Raw genomic sequence first — 23,942 nt, forward strand, 5'->3', positions numbered from 1 at the left:
ATTACCTCCCCTGTAACTGTATCGTATGCCCTTAATATAATCAAGCTCGTGATAACATCGTACATTTGTATCTATATAATATTAGTCTACCTTGTACAAAGATCACGACACCATATCAATCAAGAAGCTATGATGCTATTATTGTTCCTTTTTTTAGGTTAAACTTTTATGCCACAACTGCAAGATCGTAGAATGATACAGTATTGATTTGTCTAAGAAGATTATTTGGAGAATAAATTTGAGTGTTGCTGACAAATTTTTAGTAATTCGGTTTAATCTATCCACAACTTTTTAGACCTGGGACGATTAAGACACATTGTATAGACACCTGTCTTATGTCGAAGACTACTGTCTTATGTCGAAGACTGTAAGACACATTGTATAGATACCTGTCTAATGTCGAAGACTGTAAGACACATTGTATAGACACATGTCTAATGTCGAAGACTGTAAAGACACATTGTATAGACACCTGTCTAATGTCGAAGACTGTAAGACACATTGTATAGACACCTGTCTATTGTCGAAGACTAAGACACATTGTATAGACACCTGTCTATTTGCCCTGTAAATGACTTTTGATTTTTCGAATCGGCGGGTTGATTTCTGATTGACGTATACGTAACCATTCATTTTTATCTAAAAGTCAATAAGAATAGTCACACTAGTAAAAACTGTACCCTCCTGAAAACCTTACCCCCTTTTTACGCCTTCCAGAGAGAGAGAGAGCAGCAAACAAAAATGATCCATCTACCAAAATGTACAGTACTTTTTGAGTTTACACGCTTGTGTGTCTATCTCTATTTTCATTTATTTTCACGGCTGTTTAACTAAAAACTCAACTTGAAATCAAATAGCTGTAGTGAGTGTATACAAAAATACATACAAGCATATTCATAACTTGAATCTTTTTACAACATATAACTTGAATCTATTTACAACATATTACTTGATGATAATTGATTCGGTTATTATTTAACTATAAATCTTCAAAAAATCCTCACAATGTTACAGCCTACAAATCAAAGAAAGAAAGAAAGAAAAGAAGAATATAATTAAAAAAGAATTTTAAGTGTATATCCGAAATAAATCGTGTATTTTATTAATGTGAATGGTTATTCTTTTCAACACATAATATTACTCTAGGGTCTAAAATCAACGTTTCCTATCTGACTCCAAATATTTAAGCAGACGTGTCCTGAAAATCTTACTAAAATAAAAAAGCATGGATTAATTGATGGCTGCTTAACGTCCAGCAAGAAATATTACATATATATGCAGCACAATTACGTGTTTTTATAATGATATATGAAGATACCCGGCTTTGTACTAGACCAACACGCTGAACCGTATTTCATACTGTATAAAAAGTAACAATCCACAGAAAGACGTATCACTTTCTTCGTTCATGGCTGCAAAGCTGCAATTATTAATTCTAAATTTTTGGTCCCTAATACTTCAGCTTTGTACTATATTAAGATTTGATAATGTCGACCATTTTTAATGTATTTGATGGGTCTCAGGCTTATATGTACCTTATGATAGAAATCTCATAAAATATGTTTTTGTCACTTAAATCGATGTCAAGCGTACATAATAAAAAACAAGAACAGAATATATTTTGTCAAGACGAAAAGGACAAATTCATTAAAGTCTTTTGTTGGACTCTCCCTTCGATCGAATCCATGACTTTTGCACTCGTTGAGAGTACGCTGGCGGGAAAGCATTGAGATGGTTAACTTTATGTTTAACTAACATAAGTTTTAACACTTTTAACGAAGTGCTGAAACTAAAGAAAGATTAAGCTTATTATTCTTCAATATTATTGAAAGTAACACAACATTTGGAATATAAATGTTTTAATCTAAAATTATGGAATCATACTAAAAGCTTATACGGTTGCAATTACTTCAGACAAAGTTAACCTCATACGATTGTATTTGTTTTATTTAGACCAATTTGAAATTGATAATGTCGACCATTTTTTTTTTGGTATTTAATTGGTCTCAGACTTATATTACCTAATGTTAGAAATCTTTCATCACTTAAATCGATGTCAAGCGTAAGTAATTAAAAACAAGAACAGAATATTTTTTTGTCAAAACAATAAAAGCCAACTCAGTAATAGTGGCAGAGGCACTTGTTCCTTTGCGATATTAAAGCCCCCTCCCTCTCCTCCAAAAGAAAGAGGGAGGGGCATTATCATCGCATGAAACAAGTGCTTGTGAATGTTGGGTCAAAATTTGGCACGTTCTGATTATTCCAAACGTTGCTAAATACGAAATGAGACGGTATATATAACAAAATAAGGAAGGCCAGAATTGAAATTTTGAATTGGTCAAATTTAAATGAAAATAGAGTTTTCGTCCACAACTTCATGTATAACGGAGTGAATTTTCTTTAGAATATAAGAGGGATATGACTGACGATTTCTTATAATTTATCTCAGTAAAATAGCAGAGCCTCAGAAGGATTTTTATGGTTTTTTTCTTGAATAAATAAGTACTTTAAATACCCTGCCATTAATTACATGCACTACCAACTTAATTTTAAACGTAGCTGGATATTTTAAATTAGTATAACATTACATGTGTTCGATTCTTATTTTGACCACAACTTGAAATCGGCATTTAAATATATCTTCGTATGAGTTTTATAGTGTTCAATGTCCACTTTTCATAAAGTATAGATAGCTTTATATTTGAGATCCAGTTGCGATGATCTATCTCCATATATAAAACAAGAATACGAAATTTCTGCGTTCTTCGATTTTTACCCAGAACTATACTGTTCTATCTACATATTTCTCATTACATTATAACTTGATGTAAAAATCCATTGTCAATCTTCAATCTAAAAAAAGAACATTTCTAAAAAAAAAAAAAAATCCATTTTGTGTTGCAGTTTATTATTTCGAGAACAGGTGTGTTTTTTTTTAAATTTAAGTTGCTTGCTTATTCAAAATAAAAGCACACACCGAGTTACTGTTCAAGTTCATAAATGAAATTCTTACATATCTTCCAATTTTTAAGTCAAATATTTAGAACTTGGCGCTTACAACTCCATATTCAATTTCCAAACATTTAGAAAAAATGGACTTAGAACATTACATTATTTCCACGACGATAATGTTATTGTTACATAAGAATATTGTTTTTGTTGTTGTTGTAATTTTTTATTAATGCAATTCTTTTCGCCCATTTCCATAGGGTGTTTTAAATAAATGTTGCTAAACCAAAATGAGATCATATATACCTCCTTGCTATACCTCAATGTGTTAGTAACCTTTCGTCTCTCGCAGGAAGATAAATTACAAATAACTATCTGAAAAATTTCTGTTCCTCAAAATGCCAATAACAATCATCCTTGATACATTTTCATTTTTTTTCACAATTTTCTATAATTTTACTAAATCTCCTGGATACTATTATAGCCATTAAATAGATCATAAATCAATTTATTATTATAAGCAAATTGGTTGGACTTCGATACTACTTCTCCAGTTGAAATAAACCTTTCTGGTAGTATACATGAAAAACGAACAGTTCTAAACAATAAAATACGCATTGTTATTTCTATGTTATCTGACAATTATAGCTTATTTAAAAAAAAAAATCTTCATGAATATATATATATATATATATTACGATTTTTTCTTTATAAATTACATAATCGTTATGTGGTCGCTTCTATTTTCTAATTTTTCCAAACGAAAGATCACAGTTACTCTCAAGGAAAAGTATGAATTCTCAATTTGTAAAAATTCTTCAAAATGCTCTGTACACGAACTGAATTCTGCTGAAAAATCAAACAAAAATCAGAACTTGAAGATATATACAGACAACATTATAACCAAAAGTATAAAAAAAAAAATAAATAAAGAACAGACAAATAATAGTCCGGAAAACACATCACAGAAAACTTATTATTGAGTACCACAAACCCAACCAAAACCGGTGGTGAACTTAATATTGATTTGACTGTTAACTTTTATTGTCTTTAATACAATTCAAAATCATTTAGAACATATTGTAGCGCTTCATGTGTCTCAAAAAAGTCAAAAAGACTATGTCATCATTTTCATACAGAAAAAAAATAGAATTCACGAAGGTTTGGAAGTTTTAAAGATTCAATTTCGCATCTTCTTTGGGACTGTTTACACACATATGACAAAGAAGTCTTCCAAAGTCGTCCTACATTTTACTAGCAAAATATTCAGTGGACTTAAATCATGATTTTCCATTTTGAAGCGCATTTATATTAGATGCTTGCATACGTTGGTAACAAAATATTCAGTGGACTTACACAAACATTTTCCTTTTTGAAGCGCATTTACAGTAAACGGTTGCATACATGTAAGTTCTCTTTTCTTTAAGCTACACACACGTTCATGAATCAGTAGCAGTACAAGATTAAGTCATATAGTAGTCAAACAACACATCAAGCCATTAACTTTGTTTTAATAACCATCATGCCACATTCCTCAGCATGAAATCAATTAGAACACCGCCATTCTTATCTTGATAATGATATGTAGTTAGAACATTTAATCTTTCCAATTGCGAAAAGTAATCATTTTATTAACAAATAGCCCACAGACTCGATACTGTTGTATTGTTTGAAGTGGCTTAACCTCAACACCTTAAAATCAAAATTATTTATCTTTTATCGCTAACTACTTAATATCATGACTTCATTTCACTTTGGATATAATAGTGAATGTTTACTGATTTTAGCACCTAGAGAAGAATTGTATGGACGTAGGGTTTAGTCACTACGCGAGAGTGTTTACCGAAAAACTTAACTGTAGGTGTTTGGAAGTAACACTTCTCCATGCAATGTTTAATATAAAAATCCTCCCATTTTGCGTGTTCCATTCATTCAAACTTGCGACCTTTTCATTCTTAGCCAATCAACGTGTGTATCATGGTTATCAATGCAAACTCAGATAAATATATATGATAGGGCGCTTCATCAAAACTTAAAAAACATTCAATTTGTGTAAAACTAAATAGAAATAAAAATTAGTTACAAGAAATAAGAAATATTCTTGTTTGTCACGTAAAATTACAAAGAAAAAAAATCGATTTGATGAATAAAAATCGTCAAGTGGTGAATAAGTTCGTGTAGATTTCAAAAGAAATTGGATATTTTCTCTATTTATTATAAAATTGAAGTAGTTTTGAACACATGTTTGATTTATTTAGAGAGATTTTATTACTTGCTGGGTTTGCACACCTGGTCGTAACAGCCGAAATAAGATTTTCGGCATTACGTCCAGAACCTGAAATCAAGGAGCGAGAGAATTATCAACCAGGTAAGAAGTATTTCATTTTTTAAAGAAAAAAATGTACGTTTTTCTATCTGTATCTGTTGTTTTTACATCCAGTTCAGAAGAATTTTTAACCTATCGAAGAAAAAAATCGGGGTTATTAACCTGTAAGATCAGTTTTAATAATCTTGATCGGTTCCATATGTAAGTTTCAATTAGAATATATTTCTTGTCGTATTATTGTATTTCTTGTATACATGGGACGACTATAGATACCATTCCTGTCGAAGACATTGGGACACTGAAATTTCATTTTTCTTAAAATTGCACATAGAAAATTTCTACAGTTTTCTTAACTAATTCAGTAGCGATAATGCATTTTATGTAAGATTTTTCCTAAATATTAAAATTATCTAAAAAAATATGTAGTCTATATCATTTCCGCTTTTTTTCTATTAGTTTTGATATAAATTTTAAGCCATTAAAATACTTTTTGTGTCGAACAAATGCGATTCTTAATTATTTGATTGCAAAAAATGCACTTACAACCCATAATCATATATCAAAAGATTCACAATTTCGTTTAGTTGATATAATCATTTAATATATTGATTGACAATTTAAATATGTTCTCAACATTATTACTGCATTAACAGAATGTTCTCAAGTAAATTAAAATGTTTGCACAGACTTCCCCTTCATTGGGTAACTTTGGTTTAGGCCTAGTAAATGTTAATACTGCTCAACTTTCATTTCTTTTAATATTAAGTAGATTTTTTTCCAGAATGAAATTTCATTTCATATCAAATTATGAACCATAAATCTGACGATTTATAATTTTATAATTTCAGTTTCATTTTTCTTGGCGTGTCCGAAATCTTATGACATGCATATATATATTTATAGAATTGTTAGGCTTATTTCCACAGACCCGTAAGTTAGGGGACGATCATTTGATATTCGGAAGTGTTTCCCCCTTATAAGAGTCTCGCTTGACTTTTTTTGCGAAAATTGATTTTCACGTTTGTGAAATTTTATTTCCTGTCCTTTTTTGGACATAATATATTGATTTTTATCCTGTTTTGGGCAAGTTATTTTTTTCGGCTCTTACCAGGCCAGAATAGTTATTTACAAAATCTTTCTGTCGCCCTCCCCCAACCCCAACCCCTCCAAAAAAATATAAATATCAAATGGTTCTTCACTTAGCACATTTGGGAATTAAAATATAAATTTGACATTAAACATCCCCCCATTTGCCAGTCTGATTAAGATAGACATCTAGATGTGTTTTGTTTTATTGTATCGTTAGGTTGTTGTCTAGACTAATCATGACGATTACCCCGTATTTTTATCCTTTAATTCATATTTCTATGAAATACATTTCCTCCATTGTACTAAAATTTTGATAACTAAATCATTTGTTTACAGTTTAATTATGTTTTAACTGTCTCGTTGATGTTTATAGTTTACCCATATCTATTTTTAATCTTTCTGTTAAAGATTATCTAGATTGTTACAGAATAAACAAGATAAATATGACAAGAGAGTTAGGTCACGCACGCGCGGATCCATCCATTTAAAAAAGGTGGTTTGAACCCACGGAACACCATAAAACGTCCCCCCCCCCAAAAAAAAAAAATCGTAAAAAGAGGGCCCCAACCCCCGGAACACACCCTGGATCCGGTTTCGGATTGACTATTCATTTTCATCTGTTGCTACGCATGCTTATTTTTTTACGGCTTCGCACCACAAACAATTATTTTCACTTTTGTAAACAACTATTTCTTGCATTTTGTGTTGCAGATTATGCACTTTCATTCTGTCTTATGCGAGGTTAGTTTTTTTCAACTCTTATCAGGCTAGGATATTCATTTTTAAAAGCCTCCTGGCACCTTCACCCCCTCCAGAAAATCAAATGATCGTCCCCTAATATAGGTATAACCCTTTTGTTTCGATGAGAAACAGGTAATACATTTCTTTTATTTACCTGGTAATAAATAAATATGGAACAAAAACTTAAAGGAAGTTTAACCTGAAGTCAAAATCTGAAAGAAATAATTTCATCATTTTGATCACCCACAGAGGTTTGGTTTAATTTATTACATACTCCAGAAAAAAGAATAAACGGAGCCCTTTTCTTTTTGTTATTGATGATCAGTGTTTTTTCAAATAAAAAGCTTATGGGATCGATTTTGTTCGGAAATGATACTCGATTGATTTCGTCACTTCAATCAAATCGAGCAGTTGAAAACGGGAATGATTGTAAATTTTGCTCACTGCACTTCATACATAAGTGAAATTTCGAAAGATGAAAAAAGGTTTCCTCACCAATAAAACTTCACATCTCTTGTTTTGCGTTTTTTTTACCGGGCGGAAGCGTTGTGGTGGTAGTAAAATTTAAATAATAAACCCCTTCACACGTGCCTGTTGCAAGTCAGAAATACCCCCAATGATTCTCTGATGATTTTTTTGTCTCTACAAGAAGTTTAGTGTTGACAACAGTTTTTTTCATTAACAACTTGTATAGAATCGGAACGATTCGAAGTTTGACATGTTGACATTTGATATACATAACTGGCTGATCAAGTCTGGGTATGGAACGCCAAAACTGTCTTATTATGTCCATTTTCATTTTATGATGTGCAAACACCTTTATCATGTAAAGGTAAAATCACATCATATTATGGCAAATGCACATCATATAATGAAAATGAACATAATAAGACAGTTTTGGCGTTCCATACCTGAACATTGACCTGTAGGTGTCTACTGTTTCATTTACATAAAAAATGGAAAGGTTTGAAAATGACACAATTACTGAAATTATTTGAATGATACATAATAAATAACCCTCCAACGAAGTGTTGCAACGAAAATTCAAATGTTGACCGATCCTCCATATTAAACATTATGAAAATAACATAACATTATTTTGAATGAAATGATACTCAATTTTTTGTCCAGTATGTATTTGGGGTCTTCTGTGGCCGAGTGGACTAAGAAGTTTAAATATGGTCTCACTATCCTGTCAACCCTCAGGTTGTCAGTTCAAACCCTGCACGTGGCAGGTGCGTTCGATTCCAATATTAAATGACTAAGATTGCCTGTTTTCCTGCTGAAGGTCGGTGTTTCTCTCTTGGCACTCCAGCTTCATCAACCAATAAAAACTGACCACCACGAAATAGTCAAAAGAGTTGAAAGAGGCGTTAAACACGAGCAATCAATCAATCCAGTATGTATTTAAAGATGTATGATTTGACATAAATTGCTGTGGAATTGGCCATGTGTTCTTATTTTGATCGTAATATGCAAAGGAAGTTTTATAAAAAGCGTACATCTGATAACAGGAAAAACATTTTTACATGAACATTTTCTCTTTGTTCTTACTTTAATTATGAAAAACTTCTGACCTACAACGAATAATTGTTTACTATAGATTAATCCCATAAAGACTTGGCCTTGAATAAACCTCATTTCTACAGAATAATTAGTTACAGTAAGAAATACTTTCGCTAGAAGGTTATCACGAAGTATTTGCGGTGCAATTTTAAGAGCATTTTACAGGCGCTAATCCAGGATTTGATGTGAGAGGGGGGATTGGGCGTACCTGAGAATAAGGCACTAAAGAATTTATTTTGACACAAAATCTGCTGTAATTTTTCATTTATTACATTTCCCCCTCTTTTATGGGTGAGAGGGTGACAAGTGAGCCCCACTTTGAATCCGCGCCCGTTTTATGATTTTTTTAATTTACAAGCGGACTTGTGAGCGTTTTGCCAGTATTTTAAGATTTATTTTCTTAATCTTTCCATGCATCTTACGCTAAAACTAAAAAGCAGTATATAGTATTACAAATTGTATATGGAGAAGACTCCATAAGTATGTCGCATCCATTTTGTTTAGATGTAGCAAATAAAATATGTTTAAACTAAATTACAAATTGTATAAAAGTAGTAATAGGAATGGATTCACCCTTTTCATTTGAAAGTTCTTCCTTTTATTTGTTTTTATATACTCCTCGAAATGCAAATGACCATCTAAATGATCTATTGATTAATTGCTGTTTGCTTAGCTTCCAGTGACAAATATTCCAAGCATTTTCAGGATGATGAATGGCCGTCTGACGAGGCTTAAATATTTGATTTGTTTAAAGTTAGCTGTCTCCAGACAATCATTTTGTAATCAATTATATGATTAATTATAGGATAAATCAGCTTAACCTCTTCATTGACCTAAAACTGCACTAAAATATAAAATAAAACCACACCTCTATTAAACAAGCTATTAGCATAACCCCATCTTCAATATCAGCTACCCTTTAGAACCAATTTGACATCGTTTGCTTACTTAAATATATGCATATATCTTGCAAAGATAGGTTAAATAGAAGTCTGTTAAAGAATACACTTACGGCAGTATATAATACTAAAATAGGAAGATGAGGTATTTATGATTACCAATGAGACAACACTATCAACCAGAGACCAAAGGACGAAGCCAGTTCTTAGCCAGGGACCTGTTTCAGTTGATTGACGTTGACTTTGCGTATATTTGATTACTGATTCTGACTAAAATCTCCTTGCATCGATAACAGATATGTACAATGGTTGTCTCTTTTGAAATTTCACCTTTTAGTTTACCCTTTTACTTTAATGATTTACCCTGCGATATGGGTCTTTATCCTTTGTTCAAAACCATACTTATCTGCACGGTAATAAGTCTTCTTTGTTGACAGTTTGTAAATGTTTATCCTTTTTAAGATAACATGCGAGTCTTTCGCCATCTTGAATCGTACAATAGCAGAAATCGACCGGTCTGGATGTTTAATAAAAAAAAGGAAATTTTTTAGACAGGAACACAATTCATCAGTTAGACTTCATTTAGATTAAGAAAATTGGATTTTATCTTATTACAACGTCTGTTTTTGCAAATACAGATTATTTGTTTTATTTATTTCAATTTAGAAAAAAACTTTATCACATAAGAGGAGATAACTCAGTTGTTTAATCTAAATTTCTATTTTCTATAACAGCAAGGAAAAAATTTTGTCAATTAGATTTATTTTTATAGCATTGTTTAAATTTTACAAAAAGTGTTAATTTTTCCAAAATCTGTAGCTTAAAACCAAGCTCAGTGATCGATATTTTTGAAAAAGCACAATATAAACTACTTTTTTGCAAAGTGTGAGAAATTCTGTCTTTTTTTTGTATTATACCCCATTACTTGGTCTACCTTAATTGGCTTTTAAATTAGAACTAGAATCTGCTTTTCGAAAAGACAACTATACATAATTTTACAGTCTCACAGATGTTGGTTTCAAAGTGACAAACAAACAATAAAGTCACCACCTTTTCACTAAGAATACGTTGTTGTTATTTGTATAACAGATGAAGTAAGATTACAAAAATAACCTGAAGCTGGTATTTATTGAATGAATATAACAAAACATTTCTTTTTTTTATTCTTCTGTCTTCTAACACAAGATTCCCATCAAACTGAATTTTACATTCTTTCAGTTATTATAAAAACTTGACAATTCTAGTAGACCAAAATTTCTGTCGTGCATATTCAAAATTTTACCTATAATTTTTGTTTTTGATATCTAAGTTTTCGTATATATTTGATGATGTAATTTTCTTAATATACTTATATGCCTTGGAACACTAAACATCAAGTTGTAAAAAGTACTTTTCCTCCAAGAATCAGATCAAGCCATACTCCCGATGTTTGTAGCTTTTTGTAATAGTAACGACACTTATTTAGCCCCTGGAATTTTGAAATAAAAAAGTATTAAAAATCTGCCGAATAGTAAGCTTTTCAAAGATATTTATGTTTGTAAAATATCGTTTTGGTTTAGGGTGTCGCTCATATTTATTTTGCCATTTTTAGTCAAATATGTCAGTTTCGCAAAAGTGACATCATAAATGACCTTTTTGCACCAATGTGTCCAGATTATATTACCCTGTTCATTAATCCATTAAATGAACATAATTTTGAAAGTCTGTCATAAATTTACTACATTTGCAATTATAGGGGCCAACTAATTGCCCTTTTCATACCTTTAGTTGTAATGTAAGACAAATTTCATATCTGGTCAACCAGTAAAAAAATCGTTATTTATGTTTTGTCTGGATTGAAAGACGTAAACCACCTCTTTGACCGTTTGTCTAGCTTTCTGAATGACCAACAAACGCCTTAATCCCTCCATCATCAAGTACATGTATTGTACGTGAAACTTAGGAATTTTATTTCGAGCATTTTCAAAAGAAACATTTTAAATCGAAATGAAAAATCTTTTTGAATTTGAAGTTTTACACCATAGATTTAGAATTGACGCATAATTTTCCGTTGAAAATGTAAATAATAGTATGCTCTGTCTGATTTTGTTTGTTATTTTTTAATCTAATTTCGAATGATGCAACTCGATTACGATTCAGTAGTGTAGTGCACCTGTGACTATTGAAATATATTTTTTTAAGCTATCGTTTGAAATATTTACCATTGATATACGGGTGCACTGACTGCGCTGTTTAAAGCATATTTATGTTAATATATACTAACACAAGTAATTGACGTAACATATTTTATTAGTTATAAAATACTAAATTTTTGTTTATACTATTCATAAAGTGTCAACATTTTCATGTCTTAACGAGATATATTATATACTGTTGTTCAGTATTTCGATTACAGAATATACAGAATATAGTACCCTAATCTTATACATTTCATTCCCCGTTTATTTGAATCACCGATTGTTGTAATGTCGGGAAACATATTAATTCGGAGATATGTATTGCGCATTTGTCTTTTAACTTAATCTAGAACTGACACATTTTTTTCAGTAATTTTTTGATGCGGTCTTTTTGTAAGTGTACTTTGTCGACATTATATATTTCCAGCCGAAGGTCGGTGGCTCTCTCAGGGCATCCGGCTTTCTCCACCAATAAACATTGACCGCCACGATATAGAAAAAAGTGCTGAAATCAGAAAGTGGCGTAAAACACCAACAGTCAATCAATCAATCAATCAATCAATCAATCAATCAATCAATCAATCGATAAACCAATCAATGGACATTGAATAGTCTCATTAGGACATACACCAATGGAAGATGTGTATATATTATTGCATGCAATAAATTGATCTACGGTCCAAGTTTTAAAGATTGCAGAGAAGGAATATTTCTGTGATCATGTGGTGTAAGGAACATTTACCAAAACGAGGTTACGTATATCATTCCAACAATTACCAGATGCGCATTATTTCGAGTTTCATATCAGATATTTTCTGGTTTTTAAAAGGAGAAATTTTCTCCTACTGAACCTGTAAAATTTTTATAACGTTATATTATATGCCCATGTACGGACTACCTACTTAATTTTTTTTTCTGGTCTCAAAAAGTGTTCCAAATTATAATGTTCAACTTCCCATTCTATCTGAACTTATATGTATGTTTACACCCCAACTCAGCTACATGATATGGGATGACATCTATCTAGAAATGTAAATGTGCTTATGTGGATACTAATAAAAGAACCAGTGCCCTGTACACCAACTTACATTACGGCCAAAAGGTGATATTTTCGGAAGATTAGTTGCTTTAGTAACCATGGAAACAGCAAAATTGTGAAAAAATTCTTAAATGTTTCAAACTTTAGTAAACATTTACAGACATAAGTGTTGTAATGCATATTTGTGCATTCAATGTTTGAAAATTTCAAAATGACTGGCTGCTGTTGAGTAGCAATTGGGGGACCGGGGTGACATCGGCTATTACTTGCAATGGCAATTCTAGATAGTGGTACATGTACATGTAGTATTAGGTTCAAGTCGGGAGCTAACACACTAATATTGTTTGAACTGAAATGTTAATTTTAATCCCAAACAATCTTTTAAGACTGAACAATAACTTTAAAGTCATATTCAATCCGTCCGTTAATTTTCAGACATTTTAGTTTTGGTAAATTCAGGAATGTTAAGACACTTCATTGCAGTCAATTCAGATCTGTTCAACCTATTTCCAGCTGTTGTTTTCATCTTTGCTAAATATTATACATTGAATTGTCGATGAACAGGTCTAAGTTAATCGCAAGCTAAATATCTGTAAGACAAACAAACAAAAAAATACTTGAAAAGATTTCTACATGAACATCTACAACATGGATTCGTTGTATAATAGTTCAAAGGTCATGTTTAGAAGGAGCGGGATTTATGCAATGCCGAATTATGAAATGCAAAACAATATAAATTGTCATAAACTGACTTGCATAATAAAAGTACGGCTGATCATTATATGATTTAACAAAAAGAACAAGTCATTTTGCATTGCAGTATTTGCTAGTTGAATATACCTAATGGCATTAAAGCAGACTATAAATGGATATAATGACAATGGCATGATTTATTTCTTCATAAAATATCACAATTTCCTCCTAGCATGTTATAGAATTATACATTTCCATTCATAAATTGTGTTTTCAAACTAAGAATGTCTCCAAGGAACCAAAGGTGTGGTTACAAACAGGCTAACATCCACACCTGAGGACAAAACCAGCATGTTTCATTCAGAATAAGTGTCAGCTCTTAACATAAAATTCCAGTTTATATCCACTGAATAGCATGTTAGCTTGCTTTGACAGGTTTTATATCAAGTAAAACTATCAGTCTGTATGTGATATAGTGCAGTCCTTCGTTTGTGTAGGTGTTTTGTGTTGTATTTTCAAATTAAAAACAGAATTTTGAATTGATTAAAGCAAGGTTATTTTTCATTTGTTTTAAATCGATCGATTCCTATTAACGAGCAGTCTTTTTTGTTTTGTTGTTTATTTTTTTTATAATCTGTCAATCTATTTAGTCTGCTTTTGTGGATATCTTTTTGGGGTTTGTCCGATTTCAGGTGACATGTTGACAAAAAAGTTTGAACTTAGGACTTGTCAAAAAGAATTTATGTTTGAGGAAAATACTTAATTTGTATAACCAAAGTGAGCCGTCTTATTCTGTCATTGCAGATGACATAGATTTTAAGTTTTACAGTACAAACTAAATAAAATAAATGTTTTGTTCCACTATAGAAAAAAAATGGATATAGTGTACATGCTCACGAGTCAGTACAAAAGATCATTAAGGGGGTATTGTCGTTGTTGACAGAAACTGCGCAAAGACACTGACCGTTATTTTTAAAGTCAATTCAAATCTTTTAGTGATATCAATATACCTGCAATAGTTGCCGCTAATTTTTTAAACGTCTTGAATTACTTGTTTTCATTTTCTTATTAAAGTTTAGATAATTCAGAATATTTGAAAAAGCAACTGCCAGTTGACAAAGGTTGACAGGGATATTAGTTTTCTCGACGTCAGCAGGATATATTGACACTAAATCGGGCAAAAAATGACAGCTAAATTGGCGAAGAAATTTCATAAAGAAATCTCATAAGAAGAAATGAGATATTTCACGAGAAAACGGATCTGCAAAGTATGAATAGCAAAAAAGTAAACCGTATTCCTCAATTTAATTAATAATGCAATAGAAAACATAACTTAATCACTATTCTGAGACCAATGAGATGATTTTCTGTAATTAAAGATAGTAAACACTTCATTCGCATTTTTCAATACATCACTTAAAATTAAAGAATACTGATATTACATGAATTATTTGACATCAACAAACCTTCAAAATAAGTTTGTATCGTCAATTCCGTGCCCTTGTAAAAAATCTCGCGCCAATCTTATATTGACGGTTAGTTGATGTCAAATTATATAGTCCTGTATTTGTTCATATTTCTTTATGACAGACTGTTGCCAAACCTTTTTGTTTTCACCAACTACATTACCTAAGCCTATATTTCAAAAGAGACAAGAAGAAGTCTAATAGAGAGAGTGAAATTTAACTTTTTTCTAGAAAAAAAGCATTTAGATGCGAGTAGCAGAATAGGAGGGCGGAATGGTTTTTTCTCTCTCTCTCTCAAAAAAAAAAGTATTGAACAAAGATTTAATAATGTATTGTAACCACCGAAATTTGATAAATTTTGATCTCAATTAGTGACCATACTCTCTAAAACTAGGCAAAACAATAGTGGAGAATATCAAATCTCTTACTGTTACAGGTTGTATAAAATTTTGAAAATCATTTAGAATTAGGGAATGTATCTCCCTCAGGCATAGCTTTGACGGGTCCCTTTTAGATTTATCAGCTCTTAAACGTTTACATTAGGTTTTTGATTTTCAAATCATTTAGTCTGGAGCCTCACTAAAGAGACATTAATTGTCATCCAATACAGTAAAATTGGTACCGAAAGTGGTAGTCTTGTTGATTTCTCACAACTCTTACAGGCGAGAACATCATCACACAACCAAAGGGAACGATGGAATATTATTTTTATTCTTTATGTAAAATGATTGCCTCTAAAACTCTTTTTATGGTGATTACCCTCTATAAAAGTACAAATTAAATAAAATAAAATTATAGTGAAATAACTTGAAGAATATAAAAATTGTACGCATGTTTGAGGTGAAATACTTTATAGAAATAGATATTTTAGTTCATTAAAATACAAAGTTTAACAGAAAAATAATAGCTATTTATCGTGTTGAATACGAATCACTTTAAAAGGAAACAAAGAAAAGATAAAATATTTAACAAAATAACAACTGAAGAAATGTAATAAGATGTGTTTAAAATGTTGACATCTTTGTTCAAAGGTCTCGCATCACGAAAGACACCATATCAAATACTAGAAAATTAAACTTTATTTTGTTCTGGACTCGGATGAAGACGTGAAATTCTTTTGTATTAAAGTAATTCCATCCGTACACTTGATAATCAAGTATGAAGCATGTTCATACGGTTAAAATTTAACTTTATATTATATTTCCTTTACTAACTATCTAGGGTGTTAACTGAACATCAAATAGCCACAGATAATTTGAATGTATTTTGCTTATTGTTGAAAGCCGTACAGTGTCCTGAAGTTGCTTACATCTTCGTCCTTTTGTCTGTGGTGGATAGGTGTCTCATTGACAAGCATGGTTATCTAGGCTCTTGACCGTTGAGCATCTTATAGCCACAGATATTCTTTACGTATTTCGCGCATTGTTGAAGGCCGTGCAGTGTCCTATATTGTTTAACCCTCGTCCTTTTGTATTTTGGTGGATAGATGTCTCGTTGACCATCATATATTATTTAGGGTCTTAACTGAACATCATATAGCCACATATAATCTGAACGTAGTTTGCTTATTGTTGAAGGTCGTACAGTGTTTAAATAATCGTCCTTTTGTCTCTGGAGGATAGCTGTCTCATTGACAATCATATCTTATCTCCTTGTGTTTATATGTATTTTTTTAAAATATGTATATCAACAATGAATATTACTTATAAAATGTAAACAAGACATTTTGATAATATTATATAATATATTATAAATACTTGTTTTCATATGCATACAAAAAAGGGAATGTTACTATTAGTCAAATCCTGTTCATCTTTGTTAGATATAAAACCATATTTCATGACGGACTAGCGGGTACGAGCACATCTTTGTTAGACGTTTATTAAAAAAACTTGTGACAAATATTGGTGACCATAACTTATTTTACTTATAGAAAAGGGCAGATATCTGAATTTACCTCGAAATCAATAAACGTTTCTGATCTGTAAACCACAGAAGATGAAAACTACTTTTTCTAATACTGTCAAAATAACAACAACAAAAAAATAATAGTAAACATATTTAATGACATTGCTATAGGTAATCCTATATTTCCAAATCTTTCCGATACTGGAAAACTAGTCGTCCTGCTGAATCCTTCAAATCTAAAGCAAGTGAAAAAAACGGGTTCTTTATAAAACAGTCTTTGGAGCTGAGGACAGGGGACTCTTAGTTCAGTTTATTTTTCGTTGCTTTTTTATCATTTGTTTTTGTCACAAGTATCAATTATGTTAACATATATGATAAAAAAGGTTTATAATTAAAATAAGAAGGACCATGATCTGAATTTATTTCAGGATGTTGGCTGGGGAAACATCATTACAAGCTTATGGAGAAATTTTCACCTGCATTGGAACCAAACGGAAGACTTGTTTGTATTCTTTGCCAGTGTATTCCGGTAAATATTACTACTTATACATATGTCTAAATATTACTACTTATAAATATGTCTAAATATGACTACTTATATATATGTCCATATGTCTAAATATTACTACTTATACATATGTCTAAATATTACTACTTATACATATGTCTAAATATTACTACTTAAACATATGTCTAAATATTACTACTTATACATATGTCTAAATATTACTACTTATACATATGTCATTGCTTTTGAAATTAACTTAAATTGCTAAAAGATATATTTTGTTATTCTCCTAAAAAAAAGTGTTATACCACACAGTCGAAGATCCGGGATTTATAATAAAGAGGAGGACCGGAGAGTCTCACCGGAAATCTTGCCTTAAAAATGAGAAATAAGAATCGTCCATAAAGGGGGAGGAGGAGGCGGGTTGACTTGGGCTCTCCCGGGATTTACCCTAGCCTAATCACTATACGTGCACGGACTTTTCACAGAAATTATGAGGTTTTATTTAATGTGTTAGAACCATCTACATCAGAGATCTATTGAAGTTTTCACAGTGAAAAAGTGTTATAAATTACTGATCTTCCAAACCTGCGATGTCGTGAAATATTTGCTACTGGACATTTAGCAAGCTACATTCAATCGTTTTAAATTAGAATTGGAACTTTCGTGGATTGTAGAAAAGAATTAATTTAAACAAAACTTAATTTTTATCACATCTCATCGATTGCATAAAACAGGTACTTTTTTGCAATTTTCCATTTTCAAGGCGAATTGTGATAATTATTTAATATGTAAGAGAGGAGTAGTAACAGCGCAGTTGGTAACCATGTCAATTTCTAAAAACAATTTGCAAAAATACTGCGACTACACGACTTTATGAATTCCTGAAGTAAAGATTATGTCACGATTCTCTTACATAACTCTCATTTTATTTAAAAAAAAATAAGAAATCGAAAACGACTTCTACTTGTATGCATTTTTCTTACGTAAAATAAATTGAAAAGCTGAACAAAACGACATCTATTCATACGACACGACTATATGAAACAAAACACACATACAAAAAAAAAAGAAAAGAAAAAGAAGATATGAATAGAACAATTAGAGGTATTTTGTGTAAACTCGATCTAAATTTTCATGCTTGTCTACATTTAATAACTTCAAACCATAGAGAAATTATATTTCGGTAATGTACATAGAAGGTTAAAATAAGGCACCAAGTCTATATATTTCATGCATGATAAAAACAAACTATGATGCAAGATCTTTATTTCATTGACTGAAAGTAAAATAATAACGATATTTTGTCAGTGAAAACATATATAATTTATTTTGAAAAGGTCCATAGAAAGACTGGATCACTATGACACAAATTTTACAGACAAATTCTAATTGATATGTGTGGTTTGGTCAAAGAAAAAAAAACACAACCAGTCCATTCGAGTCAAACAAAATATTCTGATTTGCAGTGTATCTACTAAAACAAGAAAGTTAAGAGTCTAAGAAAAAAAAAACAGTGGTCTCCGAGTCGGATGTTAAATTCTGTTCTAGTACAAAGATCGATTCACATAAAGATATTTCGTTTTGATCGTGTATAACTTATTGTCCAATATCTCCGGTGGAATTGAACTCCGTTAGACTTTAGATATTTATCAAAACCTTCATTATTATTTTGACATTACTTATGTTAAATGAAAAATCAATGCAAGTAAAATACTTGCTCTTGTAAACTTTTTTGAATAATATTTTTCTGAAGTTAAATAGCTAGTAAAATATGTCGGAATGGCAGCTGTCCCTATGAAAAGTATCTGTAGCTAGGGTTTTTGGGTGTAAAAACATCAACATTACATTTTTTCATAATACACATTTTCTAGAAGAATTTTATCGCCAATTCGCCCACTCACACAATCAAAAAGTATTCCGACACCTGTTTCAATGAAAGTCATTACATATGTAGAGGTATTCATTTCAAATAGAATGGCTTTACCATTTTTTCTCGTAAGGAATTCAAATTCATCTTTGTAGATCCGTGTTTTCATTGGGAGTAACCATTACAAAATGAAATCATATCTGCTGTTTACAGCTAATTATACTTGTCATAATGATAAAACCTGTCAATATTCTTGCTAACGAGGGCAATACACATCTCTCATCCGATAGCATGGCACGCGCGTTAACTTATCGCCTGCTGGTTTGTAATCAACAATTTTATTCTTCGTGCTAATTTGTTTAGTCTGTGTTTTATTGATTTGCTTACTTACCAACACACTTTTTGCTATGACATGTTCCGTCCTTTCTTATACCAATTACCTGAAAATAGTCTTTGAATGTTACGTTCCTTCTTATACAAATTACCCAAAAAATAGTCTTGGGTATGCATTAATGCATTGCATTGTTGATAGATAAAATAGATTAAACTTTAAAATATCGGAGATAACTAACAAATAGACGAAAGTCATGTTCAATTATAACTCAAAAGATCATTCTCCTAAGCCTACTTAAAGATCTGATTTGCAAAAAAAGTATAGAAACATGTACCTTTTGAGAATTTTCTTCCATATTTTGGGGGCTATTTTTCTCGTTTTCCCCCACTATTTTGGACAGAATCTTTTGACTCGTTATTAAAAAAAGTTTAATTAATGCAGAAAAGTTCTTCGTTTTTGACGACTCGTAGTCGATAAAATTGAGAATGGAAACGGAGAATGTGTCAAAGAGACAACAACCCGACCAAAGAGCAGAAAACTGCCCAATGCCACCAATGGGTCTTCAACACAGCGAGAGAATCCCGCACCTGGAGGCGGGCTTCAGCTGGCCCCTAAACAAAAATGTGTACTAGTTCAGCGAAAAATGGATGTCACACTAAACTCCGAAACATATAAAGGAACCACAATAAAAAAAAAAACATACAAGACTAACAAAGGCCAGAGGGTCCTGACTTTGGACCATCGGAAAAATGCGGCGGGGTTAAACATGTTTTGTGAGATCTCAACCCTCCCCCTATACCTCTAGCCAATGTAGAATAAACAAATACATAGCAATACGCAAAGTAAAACTCAGTTTAAAAGAAGTCAGAGTCTGATGTTAGAATAGGTAACAGAAGAAACTAAGCAAAATGACAATGATACATAAATTAACAAAGGACTACTAGCAGTTACTGACATGCCAGCTCCAGATCTCAATTAAACTGATTGAAAGATTATGTCATCTAGCACAACCCCTCCCGTAACACTTTTTGTAGACGAGTAGTTAGTCTCCAAGTCTAAAATCCGCTCAGTCATCACTAATTTACCACTTGCAATGAATAATCTCATGCATCAAAATCTTAGGTCAAAGAAGAGCAAAAAAAAAAAAAAAAAACAATGACCAAAATAAAAAAGATGAAAAGATTAAAACCAGTCAAAATACTATACAGGAAGCTTAAAATTGATAAAAAAAAACTGACTATAAACTCGGGTACTAAAAAAACCCCAAAAGTTCTACAATACTTATAAAAAAAAAGTTCAATAACTTAAACTAATATAGTATCACACAGTTTTGATTTTGGTCCATTACAGACCAAGCATTTCATCAATTATACCTCTTGACACATTTTACTGGTCATTATAAATAAAAAGATGTTGCATGAGTGCCCATGAGACAACTCTCCATCCAAATTTTTAAATTATAGATTTATAAAATTTATTCTCAGATGATAATTTTTTTTATAAGTTTTATGAAAATTGATGTTATTACTTCTCTAAGTAACTTTTTCATGTGTTTTGGGTATAAGTCAAGGCAAATGTATATGGATCAATATGTTTTTATACGTCGGTTGCCGTCCAAACCTATAAAAACATGATTTTCATGGTTCTTAGTGATATCTAATCCAGAAAACCGCATTGATTTATCTTTCCTGTCCCTTGTACGAAAAAAAACCCAAACTCATTCATATAAAATCATTCATGATTTGTTACATATCCTTTCTTAAATTGTCCATTTATAAATTTAGAAATCATTAAGAAACTAAGGTTCAAACTCCATCAGGCAAAGTTGAGCTTAGAGGGATTTGGCTATTATTGTTAGGTTGTCTTTTAATCATATAGTTCTTCACGTTTTTTGTTACTTATACATATTTGGCTTTCAAATATTTGACTTTGAGACCGTTCCTGATGAAGGTAAATCCAGAAAAGCGCTTCTGACGCATACAATTGATATTTTTTTCATTTTTAGAGCAATTTTTAGATCAATCTCTGTTGATTAGATTTGTCTATTGTTTAAGGATGTACACTTCTGAGGAGCCAAAAATTTCTAGAATAAAACCTTTTTCTTAACCTGAATTTTGGGTTTATATGACTGTAAAAAAATAATTGGTGAAGAAAAAATCATATGGTGGTGCACTTCTTTTTTTGCTACAGCAATTTGAAAGTACCCAATTTTGATGATTTTCCCATTTTTCATCAATTTTTACCCATTTTTGGGCTATTATCATGAAAAAAAATCACAGTTTCACAATTAATTTTTTTTTCATACTTTCACTAAAGATGAAGTGGACCAATCTGAATAAATTTAACATAAAAAAAAACTATGGGTAGGTGTTAATATAAGAAAGTTTTACAAAATTTTGTTGCTTTTTCGTGTCATATTTACCATGTAGTCAATTTTATAAATTTGGGATTTTTCTTTTTTTCAGAACAAAAAGCATATTATTTCAACTTCTTTGTTATAAATGGTTGAAAAAATACATATCTAAGAAATTTGAAAAGAAAAATTGATATGGGATGTGCATGTATCTGGTAAAACCATTTCTTGTACCCCTCACCCATTTTCTCAACATTTTGGCTAATGAGACTGACTTGATTGGTTATAAAATTAAAAAAAAAAAAAAACTACATGTACTTATTGTAAATACACATTTTTTTCACAGAGTTAAGTTTGATTATACTTTTTTTTAAAATTCATTGATATTTTCCACGTGTATCACATGTTTTTGAAATAATAACAGAAGGAGATTTCAACGAGACTGAAACGTCAGAAGAATACATCCTTAAGGTCACCTGTTGACATAAATTGTTTGTCGCTTTGTTGCTTTCTAAATGGCGTAAACCCCGCATTCTTTTTTTTGTGTCGATTGTATTTCTGCGACTTTTGCTATTTATAATAAGTTGACAAAATACTTTTATTTTGTATACTTTTGAAGTTTCTAAATGCTTCCATGTCTAGAGCGCTGGACACGGTTCAGGCGGTGTTGTCTCGATATCCCAATAGCATGAGTTCGAATCCCGGCGAGGGAAGAACAAAAATTTGCTTCAGCAAATTTGCAGATTTAACATTGTTGTGCTGATATTTAGTGTAATTATGAATATAATATGTGTTTTCAGCCGTGTATCATCTTCATTGGTGATCCAATGAATGGATCTGTCGTAGAGTTGTCACTTGTTTAGACGTACTTACTAATATTCATATATATGCACGTACAAGTTATTTCTGTCTCGTAATTTTTTTTTGAATACAGGGTAATTTGAAAAGTTTCTAGACTAACACTCATACCAGACAAAAATAATTCGGTGATTTATTACAATGACAAATTATTCCAATTTTAAAGCGAAACATGATTGTAAAATTGTTTTTAATTATACCACTTGAGATTTTCAAAGCAACGTGTACCAGAAAATGGTTAAAATTCGTTTCCTACAGCTTGTCGTCTGTCCAAATAAAGTTATCAATTTAAATAATTTATAATGCAGGATTAAATTTGTACATAGGTATACTAAAGAAACGGATTTCCTGCAAGCAATAGTTTGTGCCTTATTATTCATACGGATACCGCATAAACGCCATGTGTATGACTTCGCTTTAAGACGACCGGATTAAATCGATCGTCGGGGCTTAACACTTACAATTGTTCAAGAGCAATTCAAAAGAGAAAATTAGACGGGAGGTGTTAAAATGAATAAATAAACATCGAAGAATTTAAAACTCCCGTAAGATTCAGGTTAAAAGGTTATGGATAAAAGAATGATTACCTTTTGAGAATAGTGGTATAGATTCTTTCTTTTATTGGTGCGAGTCTATGATTTGACTATAACACTCCGGTTGAAATCAAGTTGTCGTTGCTGAGTCGTAGATTAAACGTTTATAAGGATGTTCTATGCATCTGATTAAGCACGTTTAGGTCGTTAGATTTTAATTTATTACTTGAAAAGTATCAGTTTCAACCATTACAATAAATTGTTTTTACATCATCTGTTGTTATAGATTTCGAAACGTTCTGTTTACTTTAAATGAACTTCAAAGGACGAACAGTTTATGGGACAGAAACATTAAATACGGCGTTAATTGCTGCTATACCGACCATAACCCCATATTAAGCATGCTAAATTCATATAAATTTAAGAATCAATCGATAAACGTTGACGAGATAGTAAAAATAGTAGAAAAGAAAAAAAAAAGAAAAAAAGAGGAGACTTACTTTAAGGATCTAATATGGAATTAATTTGCGCATAATACAACACATATTTAGACGATATAATATCCTTTTCCAATTTAGAATTTATAGTTTGTCATCGATTCTTGCTTAGAGTACCCCGTCGTTCCGTGTTTTA

General features: G+C 31.2%; 1 protein-coding gene across 1 annotated transcript in view; it reads left to right on the top strand.

The window, feature by feature from the left end:
- Positions 1-4,978: 4,978 nt before the first annotated feature.
- LOC127720071 (chordin-like) overlaps positions 4,979-23,942 on the top strand; it is a 47,138-nt gene continuing 28,174 nt past the window's right edge. The window contains exons 1-2 of the mRNA XM_052226466.1: positions 4,979-5,317; positions 17,282-17,382. Of these exons, the coding sequence (XP_052082426.1) occupies positions 5,191-5,317; positions 17,282-17,382 (228 nt within the window). The 5' untranslated portion in view covers positions 4,979-5,190. The remainder of the gene's footprint in view (positions 5,318-17,281; positions 17,383-23,942) is intronic.

This window comes from Mytilus californianus, unplaced genomic scaffold (assembly GCF_021869535.1).
Source record: "Mytilus californianus isolate M0D057914Y unplaced genomic scaffold, xbMytCali1.0.p SCAF_11, whole genome shotgun sequence".
Taxonomy (NCBI): Eukaryota; Metazoa; Mollusca; class Bivalvia; order Mytilida; family Mytilidae; genus Mytilus; species Mytilus californianus.